General features: G+C 37.5%; 1 protein-coding gene across 2 annotated transcripts in view; it reads left to right on the forward strand.

The window, feature by feature from the left end:
* notch2 (notch receptor 2) overlaps window positions 1-26,387 on the forward strand; it is a 53,891-nt gene that overhangs the window by 12,822 nt on the left and 14,682 nt on the right. For both annotated transcript variants that reach the window (XM_079897456.1, XM_079897457.1), the window contains exons 2-12: window positions 2,145-2,226; window positions 19,221-19,486; window positions 19,723-20,064; window positions 20,840-20,962; window positions 21,232-21,465; window positions 21,600-21,755; window positions 21,928-22,113; window positions 22,226-22,339; window positions 23,534-23,647; window positions 23,890-24,123; window positions 24,945-25,055. In XM_079897456.1, the coding sequence (XP_079753582.1) occupies window positions 2,145-2,226; window positions 19,221-19,486; window positions 19,723-20,064; window positions 20,840-20,962; window positions 21,232-21,465; window positions 21,600-21,755; window positions 21,928-22,113; window positions 22,226-22,339; window positions 23,534-23,647; window positions 23,890-24,123; window positions 24,945-25,055 (1,962 nt within the window). The remainder of the gene's footprint in view (window positions 1-2,144; window positions 2,227-19,220; window positions 19,487-19,722; window positions 20,065-20,839; window positions 20,963-21,231; window positions 21,466-21,599; window positions 21,756-21,927; window positions 22,114-22,225; window positions 22,340-23,533; window positions 23,648-23,889; window positions 24,124-24,944; window positions 25,056-26,387) is intronic.

Below are 26,387 nucleotides of genomic sequence, written 5' to 3' on the forward strand. Positions count from 1 at the left end.
TGCGAGTGCAAATTTCAACATTCAACTTCAGATTTTTATTTTACAGGTTTTCACATTGGAGCTGTGAGTGTAAATGTTCACGTACAAGTATGAATATTTATTGTACAAGTTCTCAAATTCACATCTACATGCTCTCGAGTTTTGCTACTCTTTTACCTTCATACACCTCTTTCCTCTGAGATTTATGAACAATAAAACCAGGTTTAAGTCTTGACTTCATCACACAGTTTTCTTGATCATTTTCCACGGCACTCAAGACTTGTCAGTTTAGTCTCAAATTCTGTTTTTGAGTGTTAGATTTCCAGGTGTTATTAACTAAATGTAGCCGGGCTCAAAGTTAAAGAGCTTTGGGGCATTTTTATGTAAAGCCCCATCTTTAGCTGTTGGCTTTATGCCCAGGCTTCGCTTGCTTTCTCTGCACTTTTGCACACAGGGATATTTTGAGGCCCGGTCAAAGTACAGGAAGTCGGTATTAGCGCTCAATGCACTTCCCGTCTTGAGCTGTAGTACTATGTTACTTAGTGTCAGTGCTGCTTTGAAATCATATGACCTGCCACCTAGTGTCTCAAAGGGAAGTGTGGGCTAGGTCTCACTTCTATTTGCAGAAATGCACTTGAGGTGCTGGTAAACTGGCTTCATATGTATAAATCAAGAAGTTTAAAGGTTTTAAGATTTAGTCTAAACATAGTCTTTGTTATAAACTGGATATGTTTATACATTTGAAATGAGTTTGTTGGATTGAATTTGTATGGTTATATTACAAAAACATATTCATATGTCATGTTCTTCGCTGTGACGTCCAGATCTGTGACGTGTGTCCAGATGCTTCCTGTATTTTAGGAGGAAATGAGTTGAAAGTCTTTGATCAGTTAGGAATTTCCATATTGAATGAACTTGGCACATCGTCACCTAAAAAGGGTTAAAAAAAATTCTTCACCCTTTTTTCTCTGCCACTTTGTCTCTCACCTCTTTCCCCCAACAACTCCACTGTCTGTAGTGTTTGTATCAGAGGGAGCGGTGTGGTTACAATTTACAGCAGCTTTTTTCCTTTGCTTTGTGTCGTCAGAAGAATTTTGCCACTGTCTTTGTAACATCCTGACTACATAAAGCAGAATTAAAAAAAAATTTTTTTTACATAGAACTAGTTTGCAATACAGCCACCTGATTGTTTGAATTAGGGATGCGGTGTAAAATCTGTGATCATTTTGGTATCAGATATAATTAGCATTATTTTTATATTTTTATATATTTTTATATTTGTTTCATATCAGTCTTATTGGGTCAGTGTTCAAAGCTTATAATACCAAATAATTTAAAGTTTATAGACTGAACACTTTTTATGCTTTTATGCAAATTAAAACTACTTAATGTAGTCCTGTCAATCTCAACACAAGGACATCAGTTCTATAACATCTCCTCAACTCCAGCTTTATTTATGTTTACCCCGGTCCCCTACCAATCTGTTTACCTTTACCACTTTCAATGATTAGTTGGACAATTCAATGAATAAAAATGTACAACTGTTCAGAAGTTTGGGTCTCTAATGCTCACTAATATTGAATTTGTTTGATCAGAATTACAGTACAAATGAAGTACATTAAATAGGCCTAGTTTTAAACTTTGCATAAAGGCATAAAAAGTGTTCAGTCTATAAACGTTAAATTATTTGGTAATTAGAGAAATATTCTTACATTTTAAAATAAATGTTTTCTATTTTAATATTTGTTTAAAATGTATTCCTGTGATGGCAAAGCTGAATTTTCAGCAGCCATTACTCCTGTCATCAGTGTCACGTGATCCTTCAGAAATCATTCTGATAGGCTGATTCGGTGCTCAAGAAACATTTCTTATATTGTCAATGTTGAAATCAGTTTATATATCTTTGTGGAAACTGTGATAGATTTTTCTTCAAGGATTCTTTGATGAGTAGAATGTACTAAAGAAAAGTATTTATTTGACAAAAAATGAAAGAAAAAGTCTTTACTGTCACTTTTGATCAATTTATTGCTGATTAAAAGTATTAATTTCTTTAAAAAAAATCATACTAACCCCAAACTTTTTAACGGTAGTGTATAGTAAAATGTACAACATTTGTACATAATTTAACATTAAACATTAATTTGAGTGTTCTTGTTTCTTGACAGCTCTGCAGTGTGTGGACCCCGTGAAGCCCTGTGTGAACAATGCTACCTGTGTCACCTTCCACAATGGAACAGGCTACTGCAGGTAAGACAGGAAGACTCTCAGATTTAAACTCCACTGTCTTGAGGCTCAACGAGAACTGGAAAAATCCAGTGGCGAGACTGTTTTGCACAAAGCTGTGTTGCCTAACTTCATTTCTCCACAGCGGTAATGAAATTAGATCACCCTAAGTATCTAATATTGCCAAATCTGTCGAGAGTTAGAGCCCTCCCACAGTACACTGAGAAGTGTGGGTCTTAATGATTGCTTTTTATGTGTGCGTGTGTGTTTTTGCGGTGCATTTAAAACCATCTCTTGAGTGTAGGAAAAACTATGCAAAGTGGATTTTAAAAAGACGAGTAACAGTTGGAGTGGAAAAACGGTAAAATGCATCTAATTGTTGTGGTTGCAGAGTTTAAAATACACACACACAAGTTTCCTTCACTGTTAAATGCTGGTTCCTTTACTGCTGTTGTTTGTTGAACGCTGCTTGTGGCAGCTTGTAATTGTGCTTTTTATGCCGTATGATTGAGGGTTACATTTATTGCTTTGCCCAAAATAAACACTTGCTAACAAACCTATCGTGTTACATTTCTATGGGCTGTGAAACACAGAGGGACTGTTTTCCCATCATTGAATGAATCCTCTTCCTACAATATACAGGCACGGAAACAAATTCTGCATGTCTTACTTACCTTGACAATATTTTGCACTTTTGGGTTTGGGTTACAGTAAGTACGTTCCTACTGCCGCATCTCCAGACTTAACAACTTGAAAATAACAAAGAAATTGAAACCACATCTGATGGTAAAGCTCAGCCTTGCGGTAAATCAGGACAGGAATGCACAGAAAGCTTACCTCAGCACCACGCCAAGGACAAAATCTTCAAAATGATTTGAGACATAAGCCGAATTTTTGCTAGGAATTCCTTGGCTTCTAGGGAATGAAGTGATATTTCCCAGTGTCTGTAATTTGCGACCAAAAGTTACACCTTGTGACTTTGACAAGAAATATTGCCAGGAAAGTGGATGAGTCAGGCCTTCAGCACAAGTTCAGATAAACATGATAAAACCACAGACTTATCACACGGATTGTTCATACAAATAATCCTCCACATCTACCTCACACAGACTTCAGTTTATCTGCTTTAGTTGTTTTTAAAGACACTGTTAACACTGCTTGGTGTGTGTGGAGAAAATCCTTGTCATAGCTACCAAATATTCATGGAGGTTTCTGCGGAAACACGTCAACAAAACAGAATGTATAACAATGTGTCACTTAATGTTGCATTTACCTCAGGAAAGGTATCCAATATTTACTGTTCATTTAACTATGAAAAACAGAGGAGTTTATTTACTGGTAATTATTTAGGCCTATGTATGTTTGAATAAATTTGTCATGGAGACAAGTGCTTATGAAAACTAGGCCTACCTTATGTGCCAAACATTTCAGTTTTTATTTAAGTGTAATTATTATGTCTGAAAATAAATAGCAGTTGAATATAATAGTTCAGCTCTGTTGTTCATTTTAACCTCTTTTATTATAGTAATTTAGGGCCTACCAAATGATAGGGTTCCTGTATAGTTTATAGCATTAGTTGGGAGAGATTTGTTTTAGTAGGGCTGTTTTAGAAAACCTATTGACACAAATTTCACGAATCGATTTGATTTCGATTCACAAGCTTGCGATTCGGTTCCGATTCAATTAGATTCATTTTATTTCTGCCTTTCTTCAATTAACAAAAAATATTTGAATAGTTATAGTTTTTAGCAACATTGACTGAAATTAAATTTATCTAATGCTTAATCTAAAAAAACAACAACCTCATATTAACAAATGGAACCTTAGTGTTACCAAAATTTCAAAATGAATATCCATTTTACATACTGTGCATTATAATGTTGTGATGTCTAAGTTCACTTATAGATTTTAAAATAATTGATTGTTTTTTGTGTTTAATTCTAAATTTATTTCAACAAAAAACTTTTCTAAGGGTAAGGAGGGAAGGTGTTCTTCTACAAAGAAGACTGTGTAGTGTCATTCACGTAATTGTGATTTGTTGCGCTAGAAAATTCCACAAAGTTTTTGTTAGGTTCTGCCACTGAACTTTCTGGTGTGAAAACCTAAATCTGACCTTCCCAGGCTGACATGACTCAGGCACACCGGTCGCCGCCGGATCCGACAGCCTTAGACTCTCTACAGCTCGAGTTCTTAAATGCTTTGAAAGTCCATTTCTCGGCTTGACTTTGCTCGAGAATGCAGGCTTTCAGCAACCTGAAATGGCTGCCTGGGTGTGCGTGCAATCTCAAAATGGAACAGGCTGACACAAGGTACTCTCAGGAGTTACTAATACATTCTGTGTAGGTGAGGTGACACCCGAGAACCAAAGTCAACAAGGTGTTTTTCAGTTTTTTTTCCCTCTGCCACTGTGAGCTCGGTACAGGAAGAGCAGTGTGACAGAGGTTGGCAGAGCAGGGTGTGTGTGAGTGGTTAGACCGGTGCGTCTGCAAGCCTCCAGCCAGGGTGTAAGCAAGCTGTGTGTCACCTGTGTGTCTTTGTCATTTTTTGTGTGTTTTGTGTGCGCATGTGCGCGTCTGTCTGGTTTCATATATGTCTGTGTGTGTGTGTCATTGCACTTGAAAGCGTGCGTGGTGTAGGAGAGAGACACGTGAGGAAGCCTGCAGGACTTCCACTGCAGCACCACAGTTTTAAAGTGCATTACCTGTATCTGTAGAACAAAGAAGAATCAGGTATGAATAAAGATGGTAAAATAGTAAGCCAAAACCTGACCTTCATGATGAAATAGTGGTGCAGATAAGTAAGTTTATCTAGATTTCTTTAGCCATGCTGCTTTAAAGGAGATGAATTCCGAAATGCAACTCCTTAGAGAAGGTTTTACAGTAGCTCTGCTGAGTCTGAAACCTACTGTTATTGTTAGCAGTTAGCATGCAAAAGCAACAGTCTTCAACAGTTTTTGTTATTTCAAGTGCCTGTTCAAAAATCCTAATTGTTAGACTGCCTGAGCACACAGCGCTCCCATTCTCAGAGTCGTCGTTCTCAGTGCTGTCAAAATAAAAGTCCCACTTCCAACATGTTGGACAAACAAACATATTGGCCGATGCAGATATTTAAAAAATATATTGGTATATTTTTTGGCATTTTTATGTTGAATATTTAGTAGGGGTGGGGGAAAAAATCGATTCTTCGATGCATCGCGATGCGAACGTGGACGATTCTGAATCGATTCACAAATGTCAAAAAATCGATTTTCTAAAAAAATATATATACAGTGCAATGCATAAGTTAATACACCCATGCTAAAGTTGACTAAAAAGAGGAATAAAAAATCATATTTTGGAAATTGAACTTAATGCCTTAATTTTAAAAATTAGGAAAAATCCAACCTTTTAGGACACCAATTTTCTTTGTGAATGAATAATGTATCGTAAATAAATAAATGTTCTTCCTTAAAATACATGGTGCATAAGTGTGTACACCCCTATGTTAAATTCCCATAGAGGCAGGCAGATTTTTATTTTTAAGTATTTTTTTTTTTTATTAATTTTTAGGATACTATGCATCCTGATAAAGTTCCCTTGGCCTTTGGAATTAAAATAGCCCCACATCATCACATAGCATTCACCATACCTAGAGATTGGCATGGTTTTATTTCAGTTAGCCTAAAAGCTAGTTTGATTTGCATTGAGAGATGATCTTATGGAAAGTACTCCATGCCAATCTCTAGGTATGGTGAAGGCTATGTGATGATGTGGGGCTATTTTAATTCCAAAGGCCAAGGGAACTTTATCAGGATGCATAGTATCCTAAAAATTAATTTAAAAAAAATACTTAAAAATAAAAATCTGCCTGCCTCTATGGGAATTTAACATAGGGGTGTACACACTTATGCACCATGTATTTTAAGGAAGAACATTTATTTATTTACGATACATTATTCATTCACAAAGAAAACTGGTGTCCTAAAAGGTTGGATTTTTCCTAATTTTTTAAATTAAGGCATTAAGTTCAATTTCCAAAATATGATTTTTTATTCCTCTTTTTAGTCAACTTTAGCATGGGTGTATTCACTTATGCATTGCACTGTATATATTTTTTCTAATAACGTAATATTGACGGAACGCAAAAGGCGGAACTAAGTGGACGTGCAGTGCGCGGACAGTCTGTTGCGCGCACATAACAGAGACGCACACATAACAGAGTCGCGCGCAAACATAACAGACGCATGATGGCTGAGCGCCAAATTCGAACGGCACCTTCTTCGTTAAAAGCTAACGTATGTAAAATTCGCAATTTCATTGTTACCTATTTAGATTTTTTGTATGAGAGCTGCTTTCTGTATTGTTTAGTTTTCACATCAGTACACTGTGTAAACCGATCTGTTATACGTACGTTATACTGCAATATGTGCAATTTCAGTCTCAAAAAGTTACATTTTGACTGTGCTCTCTGCAGATGTTCATTCACTTTTTTTGTATAAGCTGTTTTTGATTGTAGTATACAGCAAACATTTCAAGTCATAACTCTTTATTATTTAGTTGTGTATAAGAGTGGCTTTGTATGTTACTAATTGAAGCTACAGTAAGTTGTTCAAAAATGTTCATTTTGTCTTCTTAATGATTAAATTGGACAATTTTCTTCTAAAACTTTTTCTTTACCTTGACATGTTTCGACTGCAACCTGCAGTCTTCCTCCACCTGAACACCTTGTCTTTCTAGAAGAAAATTGTCCAATTTCTACAGTATGTTGGTTCTGATCTACTTCCTAAAGGAAATAAGCCTTTCATTTATTTGTTATTGTTTAGTTCAACTTGATGAGTCACAACACAATGTGATGTATTCATTTCTGTGTTCTACAGAACATAAGCTACATACAAATAATTCTGAAGTTATAACTACACGACACAGAAAGTGCTTTGAGTTGTTGTTACTCAATAAAAGAGTTAAGTAATTCAGCAGCTGACTTTTTTTAATACTGCAATCACTTTGTAGTGTATTTTCGTTTACTGTTGTGAAATGGAAAATCAATAATCGCTAATCGAGAATCGTTAATAATCGAAAATCGACTGTAATCGAATCGGGACTTCAATAATCGTAATCGAATCGAATCGGGAAATCAGACAGATTAACCACCCCTAATATTTAGCATTGTTTAAATAGCTGCATTGGCCGATATATCACATATGCCTTTTCACACTGTTAAGGTCCTTTCACACTGAGCCAATGCGATAAAGAATCGCAGACAAACGGTGGTTTCACACCGAACTCGAAATGATTGATTGCCTCAGGCTAATTCTCGCCTGCACGATCGAAAAATGCATCAATAATGCATTTTTCCTTATGTATCTCATAGGTTTAGCTTACGAGAATTCATAAAATATAATCACAGCTGGGGAACAGGTGCATTAGAGCTACAATTAGCATCAAGCTACACATCACAATTTATGAGATTATTCTTGTTTTTGCTCAAAACTAACTTTAAACCATCATCGAGTGCTTGTGATAACTTCCAATTTCAATCTGAAGTTGATTTTTTTTTTTTTTCAAGTTATGTTTTTTGGCCTTTAATTGGATAGGACAGTAGAGATTTTGTTAGGAAAGCGTGGGATAGAGAGAGAGGGGAACGGGATTGGCAGAGGACCTCGATCTGGGAGTCGAACTCGGGTCGCCGGAGGCTCAGTTGCACCGTATGCCAGCGCGCTAACCACAGGGCCATCGGCGCTGACTAACGTCAATTTTGATTATATAATGGGCAGACATTATTTGTAGTGTTTTATAATGGACTGAATGCTTCACCTGCTTAGCATTTCTCATGTAAACATCCTTTATGGTAATAAAAATACCCTGAGCCGCATGAAAAACACATACAGAACATATATTGTCATAATCATATATTAATTTTGCTTCATGTTTCATCTGTAGAAATGGAACTCAGAATGAGAAAGTATACAGGACGTTGTCATCCGGAAGGGCAGGAGTTATGTTTACTTAATATGATTGACAGATCTAGACCGATTATTCTTCTGCGCACCCAGAAGAAAGAAGATACACAGCGCTCTGTACGTTGTTTCAAGCTCATCAGATCTCATAATTCAGTTGAAAATGAATAGAAATTATATTCTGTACAAAGAAATATGAAGTAAACATGTCAGAATAAACCTGTCCTCAGACACCAATGAAATCAAGAACTCAACATCCATTCTCTTCTCTCTTCGAAATACTTGTCTTTGGTGTTTACACTGGTTTTCAAAACGGCGCCACCAATGTCGCCCATTTATGTGCAACAGCAGCAGGTCCGGGCACGTGATCTAAAGCTCAAATCTAATTGGATAGCCCATTTCATCGCGGGTGACGGGGAAAAAAATTCACTTTGTCGCGCTGTGATTAATCACACCTGGTGTGAATAGCTCCATAGGGATCTATTGTTTCGTTTCAAGAGTGTCATTGCGTCGGACATTTGTGTCGCTTAATTGCGCTTAGTGTGAAAGGCCCTTTATAATGTTACAAAAGATTTATATTTAAATAAATGCGTCTTTTGAACTTTCTATTCATCAAAAAATCCTGAAAAAAAAATCACTATTTCCACAAAAATATTAAGTAGCACTACTGTTTTCAACATTGATAATTAGAAGAAATGTTTCTAGAGCGCAGATTAGAATCAGCCTATTAGAATGATTTCTTAAGGATCATGTGACACTGGATACTGGAGTGATGGCTGCTGAACAATCAGCTTTACCATCTCTGGAATAAATTAGATTTGAATTAGTTATGTTAAATTGTAATAATATTTTACAATATTAATGTTTTTACTGTATTTTACATTTTTTCTGAATTGCTAAAACACATTTCTCTCTCTAAAACTCTAAATGAAAAGTATGTTACGTAAAGTACACTCAAAAGAGTTGTGCAACTGCAGAATCAAGGCCAGTGAGAGAGATTGATTCTGCTTCTGCATCATGTCATCATGTTAGGTCTGGCCGGAGGACTTTGTCCACATCACAGACAATGTCATCTCTGCAGGCAAAGGCAAAAACCCTAAAGCCAGATCCAGCCTTGACAACATTCTCCACACCTTGCTCTTTCTCGTCCTCATCCTCTTCCTTCTTGTTCACCACCTCTTCCACATGCTCTTCCTCCTCTCCCTCTTATATTGCTTCCATCCATTGTTGTTATCAACATTCAGCGCAACATTTTTGTCAGAGTCAGTTTTGGGACTCTGAACTGACTTGTATTATGTACAATTGATTTGACCACATAATTAGAAATAAGTGCGAACAATTTTGAGTCGTTGTGTGTAAACGATGACAACTATGTTGTAGTTGAGTTTAACTTTTTGCCTGCCTGTGTTTAGCATTTTGAACCTTAAGTTTATCACAGGGCAAAATGTGTTTTAGTGAGTGAAAATGTGTTTAGAGTTTTGAAGAAAGAGTGCATGAGATTTGCAAACAATGTTTTAACTAACTGAACTTGTTTAATAACTTGTTTTTACAGAAAGAGTGATTTATTCGACCAATCGGTTTAGGCTATTGAGAATTTGGTTCAGAGAGGTTTAGTGTTTTAGCATTTCAGAAAAAGTGCTACCCTTGTAAGGATAAGAGACTCCTTTGAAAAACATTGAAAAAAACCTTCCCAACCCCAAACTTTGGAACGGTAGTGTCTTTTTGCACATTTCTACCTAAAGAAGCACGATTCTAGGCCTGCATCAAGTCAGGGATTTTGCAACTTGCAAATGGATCTGCACTGATCTGAGCCAGAGTGAGTGAGTTAGCAGTAAGAGAATAGCTGTGTGTGTGTGTGTGTGTGTGTGTGTGTGTGTGTGTGTGTGTGTGTGTGTGTGTGTGTGTGTGTGTGTGTGTGTGTGTGTGTGTGTGTGTGTGTGTGTGTGTGTGTGTGTGTGTGTGTGTGTGTGTGTGTGTGTGTGTGTGTGTGTGTGTGTGTGTGTGTGTGTTTCGAGAGTAGAAGTGAGATTGGTTTGAATACCTGAGCTCACTACCTCTCTCTGCCCAGAATCGTTTTTTCCCTCCTCCACATCAAACAAGATCTCTTTGTCTTGGCCTGCGTAAGGGGTGCAAACTTATTAATTTTTTACCCCTCACTTCCTTCCCCCCTCCCTTTAGCCATTCCTCCCCCTCTCGGTCAGAAGGGAGAGTGGAGTCAGCTTGGCGTTTGTTTGATCTGACAGGTAGAATGTGCCTGCAGGGAGAGAGGAGCTGTACGGAGATGTCTTTTAGCGCTCAAGAGGGTGAAATTGGAGATGTGTCTGCCTGCTGGTGAGAGATAGAGGAGGTAGAAAGAGAGATTACCCTGTCAATACCACTCTCTGTCAATCATCTCTCTCTCTCATAGTCCTCTGTTCCTTTATGACCTCTTTTTCAAGTTTTTTTGCCTTCTTTTTTCATTGTTACTTTATCTCTCTCTCTTTTTTAATCTTTGAGCAATATCATCCCTTCTCTTAACATGCTGTATTGTTCTGTTTTTTTTTTATTCTACCCCCTATCATCCCTGTCCTTCTTTCACCTCTCTCTCTTTCTGTCTCTCTATGTGCCTACAGGCTGGGCTGATTTGTTTCAAAGCCACATTCAAAGTGTAATGGCTTCAAGAGGAGCATCTGCCAACCAGAAGCTCTAGTCATAAAAGAGAGACAGAAAGAGAGAGAGAGTGTAGGTGCTTCAGGAACATGTACCCAATGCTGTATATAACACTCAAGCTAAAGTCAACAACTCAGCTGTGTGTGAAGAGTGGCAAGCAGAGGCCGTGATTTACTCAAACACCCCCGCGCACACATTTAGCTAGCTAAGTGAGGACAGCGTAAACTTTTTGTTTGTATTTGTTTTTATATAAGCTCAGTACAATATCAGTGTTTTTAAAATTTTAATACCTGGCCTGGGTGACAATGTGCTTCTGTTTTTTGTTGAATATGATTTTCTTTTAATGTCTTGGATGTTTGACAAAATTTGAGCTTTATGTATGGCGGAAATTGAATTGCCATTTAAGATCAACAAGTACAGAATATTTTATTTGTATACAAACAAAAATTTGAAGACCATCAGACGACAATGACAGAAACATTTTTGTTACAATGTTAAATGTAAGGCAAGTTTGGGTTAACATTTTTTTAATTACTGCAGATTTGCACCATTAATCCTGTTATGAGATTAAATGCAAATTATTGACATTACAAAATTAGAGTTTTTTTTTGCTAAAAAAAGCAATTTTTTTAGGAAGAAGCACAAAAAAAAATATGTTTTGGCTTAGTAATGCAAACCAGAAATAATTATAATAACAATAATTAATAAATAAAAAAACTAGCCTTCTGAAGTGAAAAACAAAACATCTTTTATCTTTTAGGGGTGTCCTTTAAGGGAAGTTTTGACTGCATTTACACTGCAAGTCTTAAAGGACAAGTTCGGTATTTTACACTTAAAGCCCTGTTTACAGATCGTTTCTGATGAAATAGAACGGTTGAGATTAAAATGTGGACACATGCTGCTGTCCCGAGAATTTTAGGTTTATTTCGCTTCTCCCCCCCACCTACACAATGGCAGCCTATGGGCACTGGAACAATCCTTCCTAAAACGCATTAAACTTTCGTTTACAAAGACGTGAAACTCACCGAGTGGTCAGGGGTGTTCACTGATATGCTCACACAAAAATCGCTGCAAAAGATGCTTTCCAACAGGTTTTATCGTAGTTTTTGTCTCCTCCATTGACTTGAATTGGATGGGCTGTGTGCGGTACGGTATTACTCCGCCGCTTCTTCTTCTGCTTCTTCTGTGTATTCAATTAAATGCCAGTGGTTTGCTTGTAATTGGCAAAGGTGCATTATCGCCACCAACTGGGCTGGAGTGTTTATTATTCAAGCTCTCAACGGAAGAATCTGCGGGTGTGAGACGTTTGGAAAAATAGATCCACAGTTTTACAACGAATGGTAAAACACCTGTTGGAAAGCATCTTTTGCAGCGATTTTTTTGTGAGCATATCATTGAACACCCCTGACCACTCGGTGAGTTTCACGTCTTTGTAAACGAAAGTTTAATGCGTTTTAGGAAGGATTGTTCCAGTGCCCATAGGCTGCCATTGTGTAGGTGGGGGGGAAAGCGAAATAAACCTAAAATTCTCGGGACAGCAGCATGTGTCCACATTTTAATCTTAACCGTTCTATTTCATCAGAAACGATCTGTAAACAGGGCTTTAAGTGTAAAATACCGAACTTGTCCTTTAATGCACAGATCCGATCTTTTGGCCCGCCTGTTTACATTAACTTTAGACAGGACCGGTATCCGATATCTGTGTTTACATTAATTCCTGCCCAAAATGATTTACGGTGATCTTTTGACTACGCACATTGTAGACCCTGGTTTTGAATGGCCGCGCTATTAAAATAATTTACATAATTTGTGTCGGGTGGTCATGATTATTTGCCAGCATGGACAAGATAACAGCTGTTATGAATGTTTAACTCATGAATGTTTTGCAGCGCAAAATCTGACGAAACAGATTGCCTAGTCCGGAATTTTTTTCCGTTTATCTACAGTTCAGATCTACAATTCTGAAGTGAAATAAAGTAGCCCTTTAATATAGATATTTTTAATGAATTCGAATGAAATAACCAGAGAGAGTTAACGAGAGAGATTGAGTAATCATTATATTTCTCAGCAATCACCTCATTGCTGAGAAATATAATGTAGCTTTCAGTAGTGAAGCTGGGCAGAGGTTATAAACCAGCTCCTGAATGTTTCGGTGTTCACGCAATTTCTTTTCTTTACAAAGATATAGAGTTCCCACCTCAATAAAAAGCTGTGAGTGAGCGCATACAGGCACGTCTGCCTCATAATACAACATTAAAAAGCTATCTTTGTGAATAAACGTGTTGTCCTCGCCTTGTGGTGACTTGGAATTCAGAGGGGAATCGGATATGCATGTTTAGACGTAGGTCGGATGTCCAGATATCAGATATGTATCTGATTTAAAACCACATTTGGAAGTGGCTCAGATCGGATCTCATGCAGATTTTTGTGTTTACACGTGTGCAACATATTCCGATCTGTGTCAGATGTGAGTAAAAGATCTGATTTTTTGTGCCAGTGTAAACGCAGCCTTTGACAGTTTTGTGTGACTTCTGAGAACAATTTTGTCCCCTAAGTATAGCTGAGTAAACTTGTACACATGAACTTATAGTTTATTCATTTGGCCGACACTTTGATCCAGAGCAACTTTGCAGCATTACCAGCACCTTGTTTACCACTTGAGCTACAGGAGCAGTTAAACAGTTTGTATGTCGTTTATACTTTCTGCCTTATCCCAAATATCCACATGAACTCATTTATATAAAAAAATGCATTTTATCACACAGTAAACATGCTACCTCTTTCTTTCTCTCGTCTTTTTGCACAGATTGCTACTAAGCTTATTAAGTAAAGTTTGATTTCCTGTAGTCTGAGGCCTCACGATCTCTGTAAGTGTGAAAGTGGGTACGTGTTTGAATCACACTCTGGTATGAAACACTTTATCATGAGAGAAAGTTTCTCATCCTTGCCAACTAATATAAGCGAACAACTGCTGTAGAACAGAAGGGGCGGTCCCATGTCAAACCGAACCTGAGTGTATTGAAAACATTCTCACAAATTCTCACAAATGTTTCCTATCACTGGAGGCCTCGCACAATAGTGGGAAATGTGGCAACCAGGCCCTAAACCCACGACACACCATGCTGACAAGTAGAGCTGAGTGACAGAAAGATGACATGATTATGAGAACAATGACACACACAAACACACATACCCACACACATACATAACTTGGGGTGTTAACATTTGCTGAGGTTTTGGGTTACTCAGCTTACAGGTTTGACTGTGATTTCTCTGACTTTTTGTAGTTTTTCCTAACTGTTGTACTGGGGAAGAGGGAGATCTGTAATGAGTAAGAATCTGGGTTTCTGACGCAAAGGTTGTGAGTTCAATCCTGAGCAGGGACCTTATCAGCATTTTGTCCTTGAGAACGGTACTTAACCCTACTTTGCTCCAGGGGAAACTGGCCCTACAATTACAGCACCATGAGGCCCATGGAATGAGAGCCCTCTGGTAAATGGCAAGCAATTAACTAACTAACTACTCTGAGAGTTAGAGCGTGTTAGCATTCCACTGCATGAAGATTCTTGAAAAGTATAGTGTAGGAGTTTTTCATCCATGGGTATCTGGTGATTGCTGTTATAGAAATATGAAACAAACATTTGCATTCTCTTCAGCTACTCAGCGAACAAACCAATAAGATTAAAATATTTGCATATGTTTGGAGGTCACATGACTTTCTAAAATTGGCATGTTAAATCAAGGGCGTAGTTTTGGTTTGAACATTTGGGGATTGAAGTTTTAACCGTTTTAGTGAGGTCCCAGGGCATGCTTTCTGCGTGCATGCACTATTTGTTTGTTTGTTCATTTATTTATTTATTTTTGCAAAATTATCTTTTGTGGCATCCACACATGCAAAGTTGGTTGATAACATAACTGCAATAAAGTAATAGCCTAGTTAACAATTACTTGTTTACATATATGATGTATTTTATATTATTTAAGCATCTGGAACCTTATCAGTTTGACATCATTTTCTACTTCAGAGTGCCATGGGCAGTCAAACTAGCTTTACTCATCATTTTCTTATGTTGAAATTGTTAACATTTGTTATGAAAACCTACACATTTAGAAACTATAGCTACAACATGCCACAGTTGTAATACAAATATATAGGAACAGCTCATCAAATCTTGGAGCTCGCTGGTGAGCGTGCGCACAGTATACAGTGATTCATGCGCTTTGAATGCGCAATTAAATGAACCAGGTTTAGTTCATTTTGATCATTCTGACAATTGGTACATTCGGTTCGGACGGGAACTTAGCGCGTATAAAAGCTCAGAACATGTGATGTATATAATCAATTAATAGCCCAATTCTATATGTTTCCATTAACCATGGTATAATTATTGGGGGGGTTACGCCCCTGTGTTAAATGTTTCCTTCTGTTATACTAATGATGGTTAGTCAGCTCTTTTTGGTATAAAGCCATCGTTGTGTACATGGGTGTGTTGTTGACCCCATAACCTCCAGGGGATGTATAAAGACCACCTTTCCTGTCATCTAGAACAAAGACTTCTGGGTAATTGCTGATAATTATCTTTATTTTGGGGAAACCGCTGTGAAACATCTTTTTTTTTTTTTTTTTTGATGCATTAGCATGATACATTAGTTCTGTCCTAACTCTTGTTTTTTTTTTTTTTATAAACTAGTTTTGCAAAATTTCTTATTAACTTTTAAGATATTTAATGTTTTAAGATTTTTTTTTTTTAATTTTATGTTTTTATTATTTATTTATTATTATTATTATAGTTTTTAACATTAACATACTTATTTATATATTACATTAAAATTGGCCCATTTAATTAGTGTTCTTTGCCCATGGCAGCTGTGGATTTGTACTGCCAAGTTTTGTTAAGTCTAGATTTGTTCAGTGTGTGTTTTGGAGCTTAGACTTTACACTAGAACAATGAAGCTTTTCATCAAAGCACAGACAAAAATGGTACAGTAACTGAGTGAAGTGAAAAAAAAGAGACCATAGAAGAGAGCAGGAAAAGAAAGAGCGAGAGAGGAAGAGTATATTAAGGAGGAGTATATAAAGAGTAAAGAACCTTCGATTCAGTGAGACATGCTGTTTTCAGATCAGATTTATAGCACATGTTCTCGAAGTCACGCTCAGTCTTACCACAGCACTTCTGCCTACTCCACCCTGCCCTCTTTCTGCCCTTTTTGTTGATTTTTTTCAAAAATGGAGAAAGGAGAAACAAAACTTGCTTTTACTTGTTTTTTTACTTTTATTTTTACTTTTCTTTCTTTCTTTCTTTCTTTCTTTCTTTCTTTCTTTCTTTCTTTCTTTCTTTCTTTCTTTCTTTCTTTCTTTCTTTCTTTCTTTCTTTCTTTCTTTCTTTCTGTGGTTCAGCCCTCCCTGTCTGTGTTACTCTTTTCATTTTGCACCCCTCCCCCAGCCTCCACTCTTTTTCCCTCTGTTTTTCCTGTGGTCGTTTGGCTTTCTAGCGAAAATTAGAGAAAGCCAAGGATGTAGAGGAGGGCCGACTGCTTCTATAAATATGGCCTCTTTTCCTCAAGAAAGAAAGGAGCACGGATTAGAAGGAGCTTTTTTAGTTGCCTTTTGTGTATGGGGTGAAAAATGTCAAATTTCACTCGCTCTTGGTGAAACCCATTCGACCCTCGGTTGGTTTAAATTAGATAATCTCAGTACCGTGGGGGTGGGGGGACAAACTCCAAGGTGACATTTATGCATGAGGAAGTGAGTGGGTTGAAATCAAATTCTTGATGATGTGCCTCGTAGAATTATGAGCTAGAAAGAGTTTTTTCCCCCACCCAATCACCCCAGGCCTCGTGGATGGGACATGAAGAGGTCAGTGAGCCAGAGAGAGAGGAGCGCTAATATGAACCATCTGTAGAAATCTGACACCTCGGGAGAAAGAGCGAGAAAGAGGTGGAGACAGAGGAAGGGAGAGTGAAAAGCATGAAGGATAACAAAGAAACCTATAGATGAGTTTAGCTGCCAGAGCCATTATTTTGTAGACATTTGGTTTTTAGATTTGCAATCTGTGAATGTTTGTGTATATAAATCACCATTACTGTCATAAATAAAGTAACAAAAGTGCATTTATTATGTTTAAAACCAGGGCTATAATACATGCAACCTTTCAGCATAGAGATTGTGGTCTGAACCAGGGATGTGCGAGATTCGACTAGTCGATTAAGCGATACTGTTGCTGCTAGTAGACTTGGAAATACTAGTCGTTTACCTTTTTTTTCTCATTTAATATTTTGCTTTATATTTTACAAAAGCTATGTTTAAATTGCTGTCATGTTAATGTTACAATTATATTATTTTTAAAAGTGTAAATCTGGAGCGGAAAACAAAATAATTTTACTTTACCTCAAATTTTGCATGCGTTTGTTTTCTCTTTTCCCGCGGCAGGTTCAGAAAAATGTCCATTTGGAAGATGAGCATGGCGATGGAGTATTTTAAAGCCTACACAAAACTTTTCCGTTTTCTTTTATGTCAGGTCAAACTAGCATATAACAATTAAGCTTGTTTATAGGTTTGATATACTATCTGGTTTGGTGCTGCCTATTGATTCAGTTGATTTGAATAAATATGTCTATAATGGCTAACTTTGCTTAAGTGAACGTTTAATATACAATGATAATGGAAGGCAAGCACATCACATGTATCTGACCTGTTTTTAGTGGCATTAAATATGGGATTTGACTGTTCATAGATTAAGTAGTCTATTTCAAATTGATCGCATACAGAATGTCTATGGTGGACAGAGGGGAGGGTGAGGGTTATGCTATTCGACTAGTCGGTTTCAAAATTTCCATTTAAACGTTTACGAAATTAGTCGTTGCGCACATCCCTAGTCTGAACAAGCTTTTTGTTGTGAAATCAAAGTGGAGACAAAGGGACAAAGCGAAAATCCCTTCATGTCTTTGAATAGTATAAAGTGACACAACTTTCTGAAAGAGGCCTGTTCCCCTGAGTCCAGGCTGTTTGCTTGCGCCGGGTTTAAGTGTGTTTGTTGTTGTTTGAGTGTCAGCACCGCTGTGATCTTGTGACCATAGGGTCGCCGTGGGTGTATTCTTACTCAGAGCACACACACACACACACACACACACACACACACACACACACACACACACACTGTCAAAGAGGCTTCTTTTATCCCTCATCTGTGTTACCTGACCGTCCTCTGGGAGGCCGACACCTGCATGACAGCAGGCTGTAGTGTGTCAAACACAGAAACACTTTACACAGCATTCCAACTGAGTTGATTTAAGGTTAATATTAAATTATAATATTTTTCACTTTTCTTTATTTGCCCTATCTCTCTCTCTCTCTCTCTCTCAATCAAACTCTCTTTTTGGGAAGTATAGGTATGACTTCGCTGGACCATAACAGTTAAACTTTAGTAAGATCTAAAGAGAGAGAGCGAGAGAGAGAGAGAGAGAGAGAGAGGGAGAGAGGGAGAGAGGGAGAGAGGGAGGGGTGGGGGTTGAATGGATAGAGAGAAAGAGACTGAAGGGCAGACAATGTTTTTTTCCCCTCAATCGTATTTTGCAATCATGTAATTTCCTCTGTGTGAGCACTGGTCATGTGCTGAAATCTTGGGAGAACTGCAGTGAGGAGGCGGAGGAGAAATGTGTCACACTGTCTCGTGACAAATGACATGAAACTCATTCTGTATGGGTTAACATCTACTATTGCCCTCATTCTGTCCTCGTTGTGGCATCACATCCCATGTGGCATCTCAAAAACAACTAGAAACAGCATCTGCATTTGATATCATATTGTCTTTAACAAACTTTATTGGCTTTATTGTGCTCCTACACTGCTACATTTTTGTGTCTAAAAGAGTTATGCAGAGAATTTTTTATATATATATATATATATATATATATATATATAGTATATATATATATATATATATAGTATATATATACATACACACACACAGTATATTTATATATTGGATTAGGTTCAGGATTACACTCATAGTAAAATTTTAGCCTAGATACCATGTCTCATTTGCACAAACTCAGGTTGTATAACTGCATCAAAATGCAAACACTGAACTCAATGCAAATCTGCAATAATTGTTTTTCTTGCCACGAGCCTTCAAAAGGCTCTATTGGTTTTTTAGTAACATTTATGCAAATGCCAGCATTTTGTTTCTTATGTGCATATTTCTTATGTGTTTTAAATGCTTCAATTATAATTATAATTATTTTTAAGTTGCAATTGATGCATCTTGATAAGGCATGATTCTTGAGCTAGATTTTTACACCATGCAGACAACAGTATGCAATACTGTGTTTCCTATTATGTTGCATTACTCATATCAAAATGTTTGAATTAGAACATTAATTATTCTCTTACAGACCCTGAATAATATTTGTGCCCTGTTTCTGTGTGTTTCAGGTGTGCTCCTGGTTTTTTAGGCGAGTACTGTCAGCACAAGGACCCTTGTTACGTGGGATATTGTCTGAATGGAGGAGGGTGCACCGTGAGCGTGGCCGGCGTACCCGGGAGCCCAAGCTGTGATTGTCCTCTGGGCTTCGCGGGCCAGCGTTGCGAGATCCAGAAAAACTCCACCTGCTACCCCAACAACCCTTGCACCAATGGGGGGAAGTGCTCGCTTCTCCCTAACGACCAGTACCAATGCGCGTGTGCCCGCGGATGGACAGGTCAGAACTCTCTCTTGCTTCTGTTTCTCTTTCTTTATCTCACTGAGACCCTGGTTGTGTATCTAGACAGCATTTTGGGGCTTTGTAGGATTTGAACATTCAAAAATGGCAGCTCACTAGATCTTATCTTTTCTTTTCTTAAAAAAAACAAACTATTTTAAGTACAGGATAAATACACCCTCACATATTGATGACTTTGTTGTTGTTTTTGTTCTACGGTGACATTTTCTCCTTAGGTCAGCATTGTGAGCAAGAGGACACATGTCTGTCTAGCCCATGTGCCAACGGTGGTACCTGCCATGCTCTGCCCAACCGCGAATTCTCTTGTTCCTGTCCTCCTGGTTACCATGGCGCCCGTTGTCTCAATGACACAGATGAGTGTGCCATCTCCCCATCTCTGTGCAAGAATGAAGGCATGTGTCTGAACACCCCAGGGTCATATCGATGTAACTGCCAACCCGGCTTTACCGGCCCCCACTGCGAGACCGTTTATGTGCCTTGCTTTCCATCCCCCTGCCTCAATGGTGGAACCTGTCGACAGATGACGGACACGACTTATGTATGCCACTGTCTGCCAGGTTTGTTCCCTTGAAGAGGAAATATATAGCTATTTTGATCATAGCAAAAAAATGATCCACTTGGAGCTGAGCCAGCTTTGACCAATGTCTGATGAGATTTTACCACAGCAGTGGTAAAGTAGGCGATAAACCGATTAAAACTACAAACTGATTTTCAAGCATTCTGTTAGAAAAATGCAAAATGTCATTGCATAGGAAATAGGAGTTCCAGTCACTTCACAACTAGACACCTTTAGCTAAGCTAAGTTACTGTTAAATTTAGTTACTAGTTACAGTCAAGCTTTCTTACTAATGATTGTCGAGAAGCAATCAACTGGATTAAATTACTTCAGGAATTATTAAATAATATGGAAATATACTATACTATATACAATTTTTTTTTTTTTTTTTTTTTTTTTTTTTTTGCTTGGATAAAAAAAACTGATCTGAATTTTGCACAGAAACATGTCAGAAACATGACATGTCATGACATGTTTCTTTATTGAATCAGATGCTGGTTGCATCTGTATTTGTTTGGGATTACAACACACAGAGTTACTTTAAATGATCAGTTTAGCATTTCAAGAGAGCCATGCTGGCAAAACAAATCAACAGGCCAAAACTCTTCTCTCACCTCAGGCAGAGAACAAGAGCCGTGAGAAATGTCTGTTCGTGCTTTAAAGTTGAGTAATTATGTTTAATAATGCCAAAGCGAGACAGAGCACCTTTGTGTTACCGATACCTGGGATTGAGAGTGAGTTGTTGAGGAAATTTTCTCTCTGATTTTCCTGTTCAGGCTTTAATGGAACAAACTGTGAGGTGAACATTGATGATTGTCCAAATCACCGTTGTCAGAATGGAGCTACATGCATGGATGGAGTGAACACCTACAACTGCCAGTGCCCACCTGAATGGACTGGTATAGAAATAGCTTTATATTCTGTTTGTGTGTTTTTATGCATGTTTGTTCCCTCTAGTTCACTTTTCCACTAAACCTTTTTTTAATGATTCAAAAAATCTGATTCATGTTTATTCACAGATTCATTGCAAAAATTGACAATCTGAAATTGTTTATTTGAATCAGTTTAAGGAAACATTAATACACTCATAATTTCCAATGTTTGCCAGAACCTTTGGTCAAACCTCCTTTAAAATGTCCTATTGAAATTGTGACCTTTTTGTTTCCAGGTCAATTTTGCACCGATGACGTGGATGAATGCAGACTGCAGCCCAACACCTGTCAGAACGGAGGCACATGCAGTAACACACGCAATGGCTACAACTGTGTATGTGTGAATGGCTGGAGCGGCCCTGACTGCTCTGAAAACATTGATGACTGTGCAGCTGAGCCCTGCACCACCGGCTCCACTTGCATTGACCGCGTGGCTTCATTCGTTTGCAGCTGCCCTCCCGGCAAGACCGGTCAGTAAATACAACCACACAGCCTAAAAATGACCTGTGATGTAATGTAATGATGTGATGTAATGTAAAATAGTGTACACTAAAAACATCTCAAATCAGTTGTAGTAACCAAAGCGATTGTTTCCATTCTCAAGGTTTGCTTTGTCACATTGATGATGCCTGCACCAGTAACCCTTGCAAAATGGGAGCTCAATGCGACACGAACCCCGTCAATGGCAAGTTCAACTGTAACTGCCCCTCGGGGTACAAGGGCAGCACGTGTGCAGAGGATATCGACGAGTGTGTCATTGGTGAGACAGTCTGCAGGAAGTTCTTACAACTCTCCTTTTCTCTGTCTGTCTGTGTTTCTTTGTATGTCTTTATTTCTCATCATTTTCCCTTCATACACACATCACAGTGTTTTGGGCATTTTTATATCTTGCTTAAACTTTCTCTATTTGACTTTATTTTTTGATCCATCAGGGCCAAACCCATGTGAGCATGGTGGCTCATGTAAGAACACAGAGGGCTCGTTCAGCTGTAATTGCGCTCCAGGTTACACCGGCCCACGCTGTGAGCAGGACATCAACGAATGTGGCTCCAACCCCTGCCAGAATGATGCCACCTGCTTGGACCAGATAGGAGGTTACACCTGCATCTGTATGCCAGGTACTTGCGCACAGACTCACACACACTGTAATCAGGTGCATGTTGACACTGTTTTGGCTCCATGTCCTCATATTCATCTGGTGACTGTGTGTGCGTGTGTTTTCTCCCATAGGCTTTGATGGATTGTACTGTGAGATTGACATTAATGAGTGTGCCAGCTCGCCTTGTCTCAATAACGGTAGATGTCTAGACCAGGTCAGCCGTTTCGTCTGCGAGTGTCCTCAAGGTGAGTACAACATGCATTGAACTTTTTAGCCCACGTTGTCAAGCACAATATTTGAAGGCCACCAAGATTTATGAGGTTTTTCTACTGTAATTATGACAAAGCTTCCAACTTTTTTTTTATTAACAGGAAACTAGGAGTGTCGATGTAGTTAAATAAATTATCCATGATTCATTTATGTGATTCCAGAAGTTTCAAGAACTGCATGTTCTTCAAAGAAACAATAGTTATAGAGGGGGGGGGGGGGAAGTATTAAAAGAAATATGATTTCAGCTTACATCATGATTGCATATTTGTTTTGCCATTTTAAATCAGTTAGATAATTTATCAACAATATTATTTACACTGCTAAATATTAAGCAGCACAACTTTTTGGCTGTTGAAAAATCAACTTTGCCACCACAGGATTAAATTAAATGCTAAAACATAGATTAAAATAGAAAACAGTTATTTTACATTGTAATATGTCACAAATTTAAATTGTAATATCACAATATTACTGTTTTACTGTATTTTTGATCAAATGAACATAAGAATGAACGGTAACACTTTAGAATTGGACCCTAAACTAAAGTGTGACCGAATGAACATTATAACAGAAAAAACACAAAAAATATTACCTACACCAAATGTTTGAATGATAGGGTGTCTTATTTTATTATTTTAATATGTTAATAATATTATTTATATTATATGAATAATATAATTTAATTGAATCAATTTAGATCATCCTGTGACCCTCTTGGAAGTTTACTGAGGCCCTCTAGTGGCTCTTATTACTAGTATAAACAAGATGTAAGATCTAATTTTGACAAGGTTTTTTTTTTTTATTATTCTAGAGGGGAAAAGTTTGCTTCTAAATGGCAGCAGTGCAAAATTATTCATAGCATGAACAAAATGAAAAACAGATTTCTGCAATAAATAAAATCGGCATGTATGTAATAACATGTAAGAAGTAACATGAACTTCTAATAATATGGTATTATTATTTACATAAACTTTGTTGCAACTCAGATATGTTGCATGGCCAACAGTCGCTCATGTCATTTAATATCACCAAATCTCAGTAAAAATGATGTACTTCCTGTCGCTTTGTTGCTGCACAGAGTTGTATGTGTGGAAACCCCTTAATATATGCTGGGCTGGGTACTGTTCTTTAACATGATATTGAATGTGAGAATTTGAATTTGACCACAGGTTTCACTGGGGAAATGTGTCAAGTTGACATTGATGAGTGTGCCAGCACGCCGTGCCATAATGGAGCCAAGTGTCTCGACCGTCCTAACGGCTATGAGTGTGAATGTGCTGAAGGTAACGATAACTCTTTTAAAAAAATCTCCATCCTACACTGTGACCAAAAAGGGGAAGGATAGACAAAAGCATTAACAACACAATTTTCCAATTAACGTTATTTATATATATAAATGAATAACTAAACTGCATAGTTAAATTCAACACTGCATAGTGTTATTCATTGTAAGTTATTAGTTCTGTGTTCTCACAGATCTGAGCTTATTGTACTAATTCCTTGTCTTGTATGCTGTTCTCTTTAGGTTTCACAGGGCCATTGTGTAGGGAAAACATTAACGACTGTGAACCTGAACCCTGTCACCATGGCGATTGCGAAGATGGAATTGCTACCTACATCTGCAAGTGCCACCCAGGTTACATGGGCCCCATCTGCAGTGAGCAGATACGCGAGTGCCAGAGTGACCCCTGCCAAAACAGAGGACGCTGTGTTGACCTGGTCAACATGTACCAATGCAACTGCCAGCCGGGCACCTCAGGTGGGTCTCGCACATCTTTACATTTACAGACTCTTTAAAGGGCCATATACTATACATTTGCAGCATTTTAATTTTTATTAACGTCTCATTATGATGACAGAAAATTTTCTTTTACCAAAATCTAGTCTTAATTTAGTTTATCTTGACCATTATCCACCCTTCACAGTTACAGAGGCAGATTTTTGTCACTGTACCTTTGAGGTGTCTGCTTGACCTCTGTTTTGATTGGCTAATGTCTATGTAAAGTATGTGATATGTGAATTTAAGTGGTCATATTTTAATTTGCTCAAGCCTCTGGCTTCAATTATAAATTATTGAACCATTTTTATTTCATTTCTGTAAGTGGTCTGGGTGTCTGCGTTGTTAAAGTATGTCTACATAGTGCACTCTTTTATTTAAATAGAGTAAGAAAAATCCTGTTTTCCTCAGTAACACTGTCTGACAGACAACACAAAGCTCACTAAACCCCTCTGATGGACAATTTCTCTCTCACCACACACACACACACACACACACACACACACACACACACACACACACACACACACACACACTCATACCTGTATATGTTGTTTACGGGGACTCTTCATAGGTGTAAAGGTTTTTATACTGTACAAACTGTATATTCTATCCCATTCCTCTATTCACAGGAAGTGTCCTTGTAAACCATGTTTACTTTGTAATACCCATGTCATTGTACACATTTCTTTCCTCATAAACCATACATACTTTTTAGAAACTGTTCAAAGGCTGCTGTATAAACTGGTTCCATTTTATTTACCTGCCTACATTTCCTTTGATTATTTTATCATTTGTCATAGGCGTGAACTGTGAGATTAACCAAGATGACTGTGCCAGTAATCCCTGCCAGCACGGGACCTGTGAGGATGGAATCAACGAGTACAAATGTGTGTGCGAACCTGGATACACAGGTTTGTTCACGGACATACATAAATACACACATGCAAATGGGTTTCATTTATTAATCATGAACAGAAAGTTCAGTGTAAATAGAACATGTACATCATTATATAAACCATATCAATTATATAAATGATTGCTTTACCTTTAACACAACAGTTTATGCAAAAATGGATTTACACATATTCAGAATGAGGCCCAATATGAGCAATTCTGGGAGATTTTGATTTTATTTGCTAGCTTCACTTTGTTCACATTCTGGGCTCAAAAATACAGCCATGCTCAGAATTAATGGGAACCTTGGTAAATATAATCAAAGAAGGCTATGAAAATAAATATGCATTGTTTATCCTTTTGATCATACATTCAAAATATACACACAAAAATCGGACCTTGCCTTAAAGTAAAACTAATACATTTTGGGGAGGGGGGAAATCATATTATGAAATAAATGTTTTTCTCTAATACACTTTGGCCACAATTATTGGTAGCCCTAGTAATTATTGTAAGATAAATATATCTTAAGTATATTCCTTTCATATTTACATGACATTATCCAGCCATGACTTCATGTTTCACAGGAGTATAAATATAAGGAAACACAAAGGCCAAATTCCCTTAATCATTCATCACAACAAGTAAAACCAAAGAATATAGTTCTGATGTGCAGCAAAAAATTGTTGAGCTTCACAAAATAGAAAGTGTATGTAAGAAAATAGCTAAAGCATTGAAAATTCCCATTTCCACCATCAGAGCAATAATTAAGAAGTTCAGAAATAATCAGATATAATTAAGAAATCAACAGGAAATGTTATGAATCTGCATGGAAGAGGTTGTGTGTCAATGTTGTCTTAATGCACAGCGAGGATAGTTCAAGTAGACAAAGACTCTCCAAGGATCCCAGCTGGAATTGCAGAAAGTTGTTGAGTCTTGGGGTTAGAAATCCCCCTAAAAAAAATCTAACTAAGTTAAAAGAAAATCCCCTACTCATTCAAAAACAAACTCCAGCATATTCAGTTTTTCAATTCATGTGTACGATTAAATATACTGCTGGATCTTTAATGTTGTCAGGTGTTCAACCTCATCAGGCATTATAGGAGAATACTCAGAGCTGTTCTCTTGGCAAAAGGAGGTTGCATAAAAGTATTGAATAAAAGGGTGCCATTAATTTTGGCCAATGTGTATTTAATTTAATATTTTATTTCATAATGAGATTTTACCTCTATTTATAATTGTTTTACTTCAATGAAAGATTAGATTTTTGTGAATTTTTTTTATAAAAGGTCAAAAGAATTAATGTATTCGAACAGTAATTATTCAATAATGACTCTTTCTCCTCTCTG

This window comes from Squalius cephalus (assembly GCF_949319135.1).
Source record: "Squalius cephalus genome assembly, chromosome: 16".
Lineage (NCBI taxonomy): Eukaryota > Metazoa > Chordata > Actinopteri > Cypriniformes > Leuciscidae > Squalius > Squalius cephalus.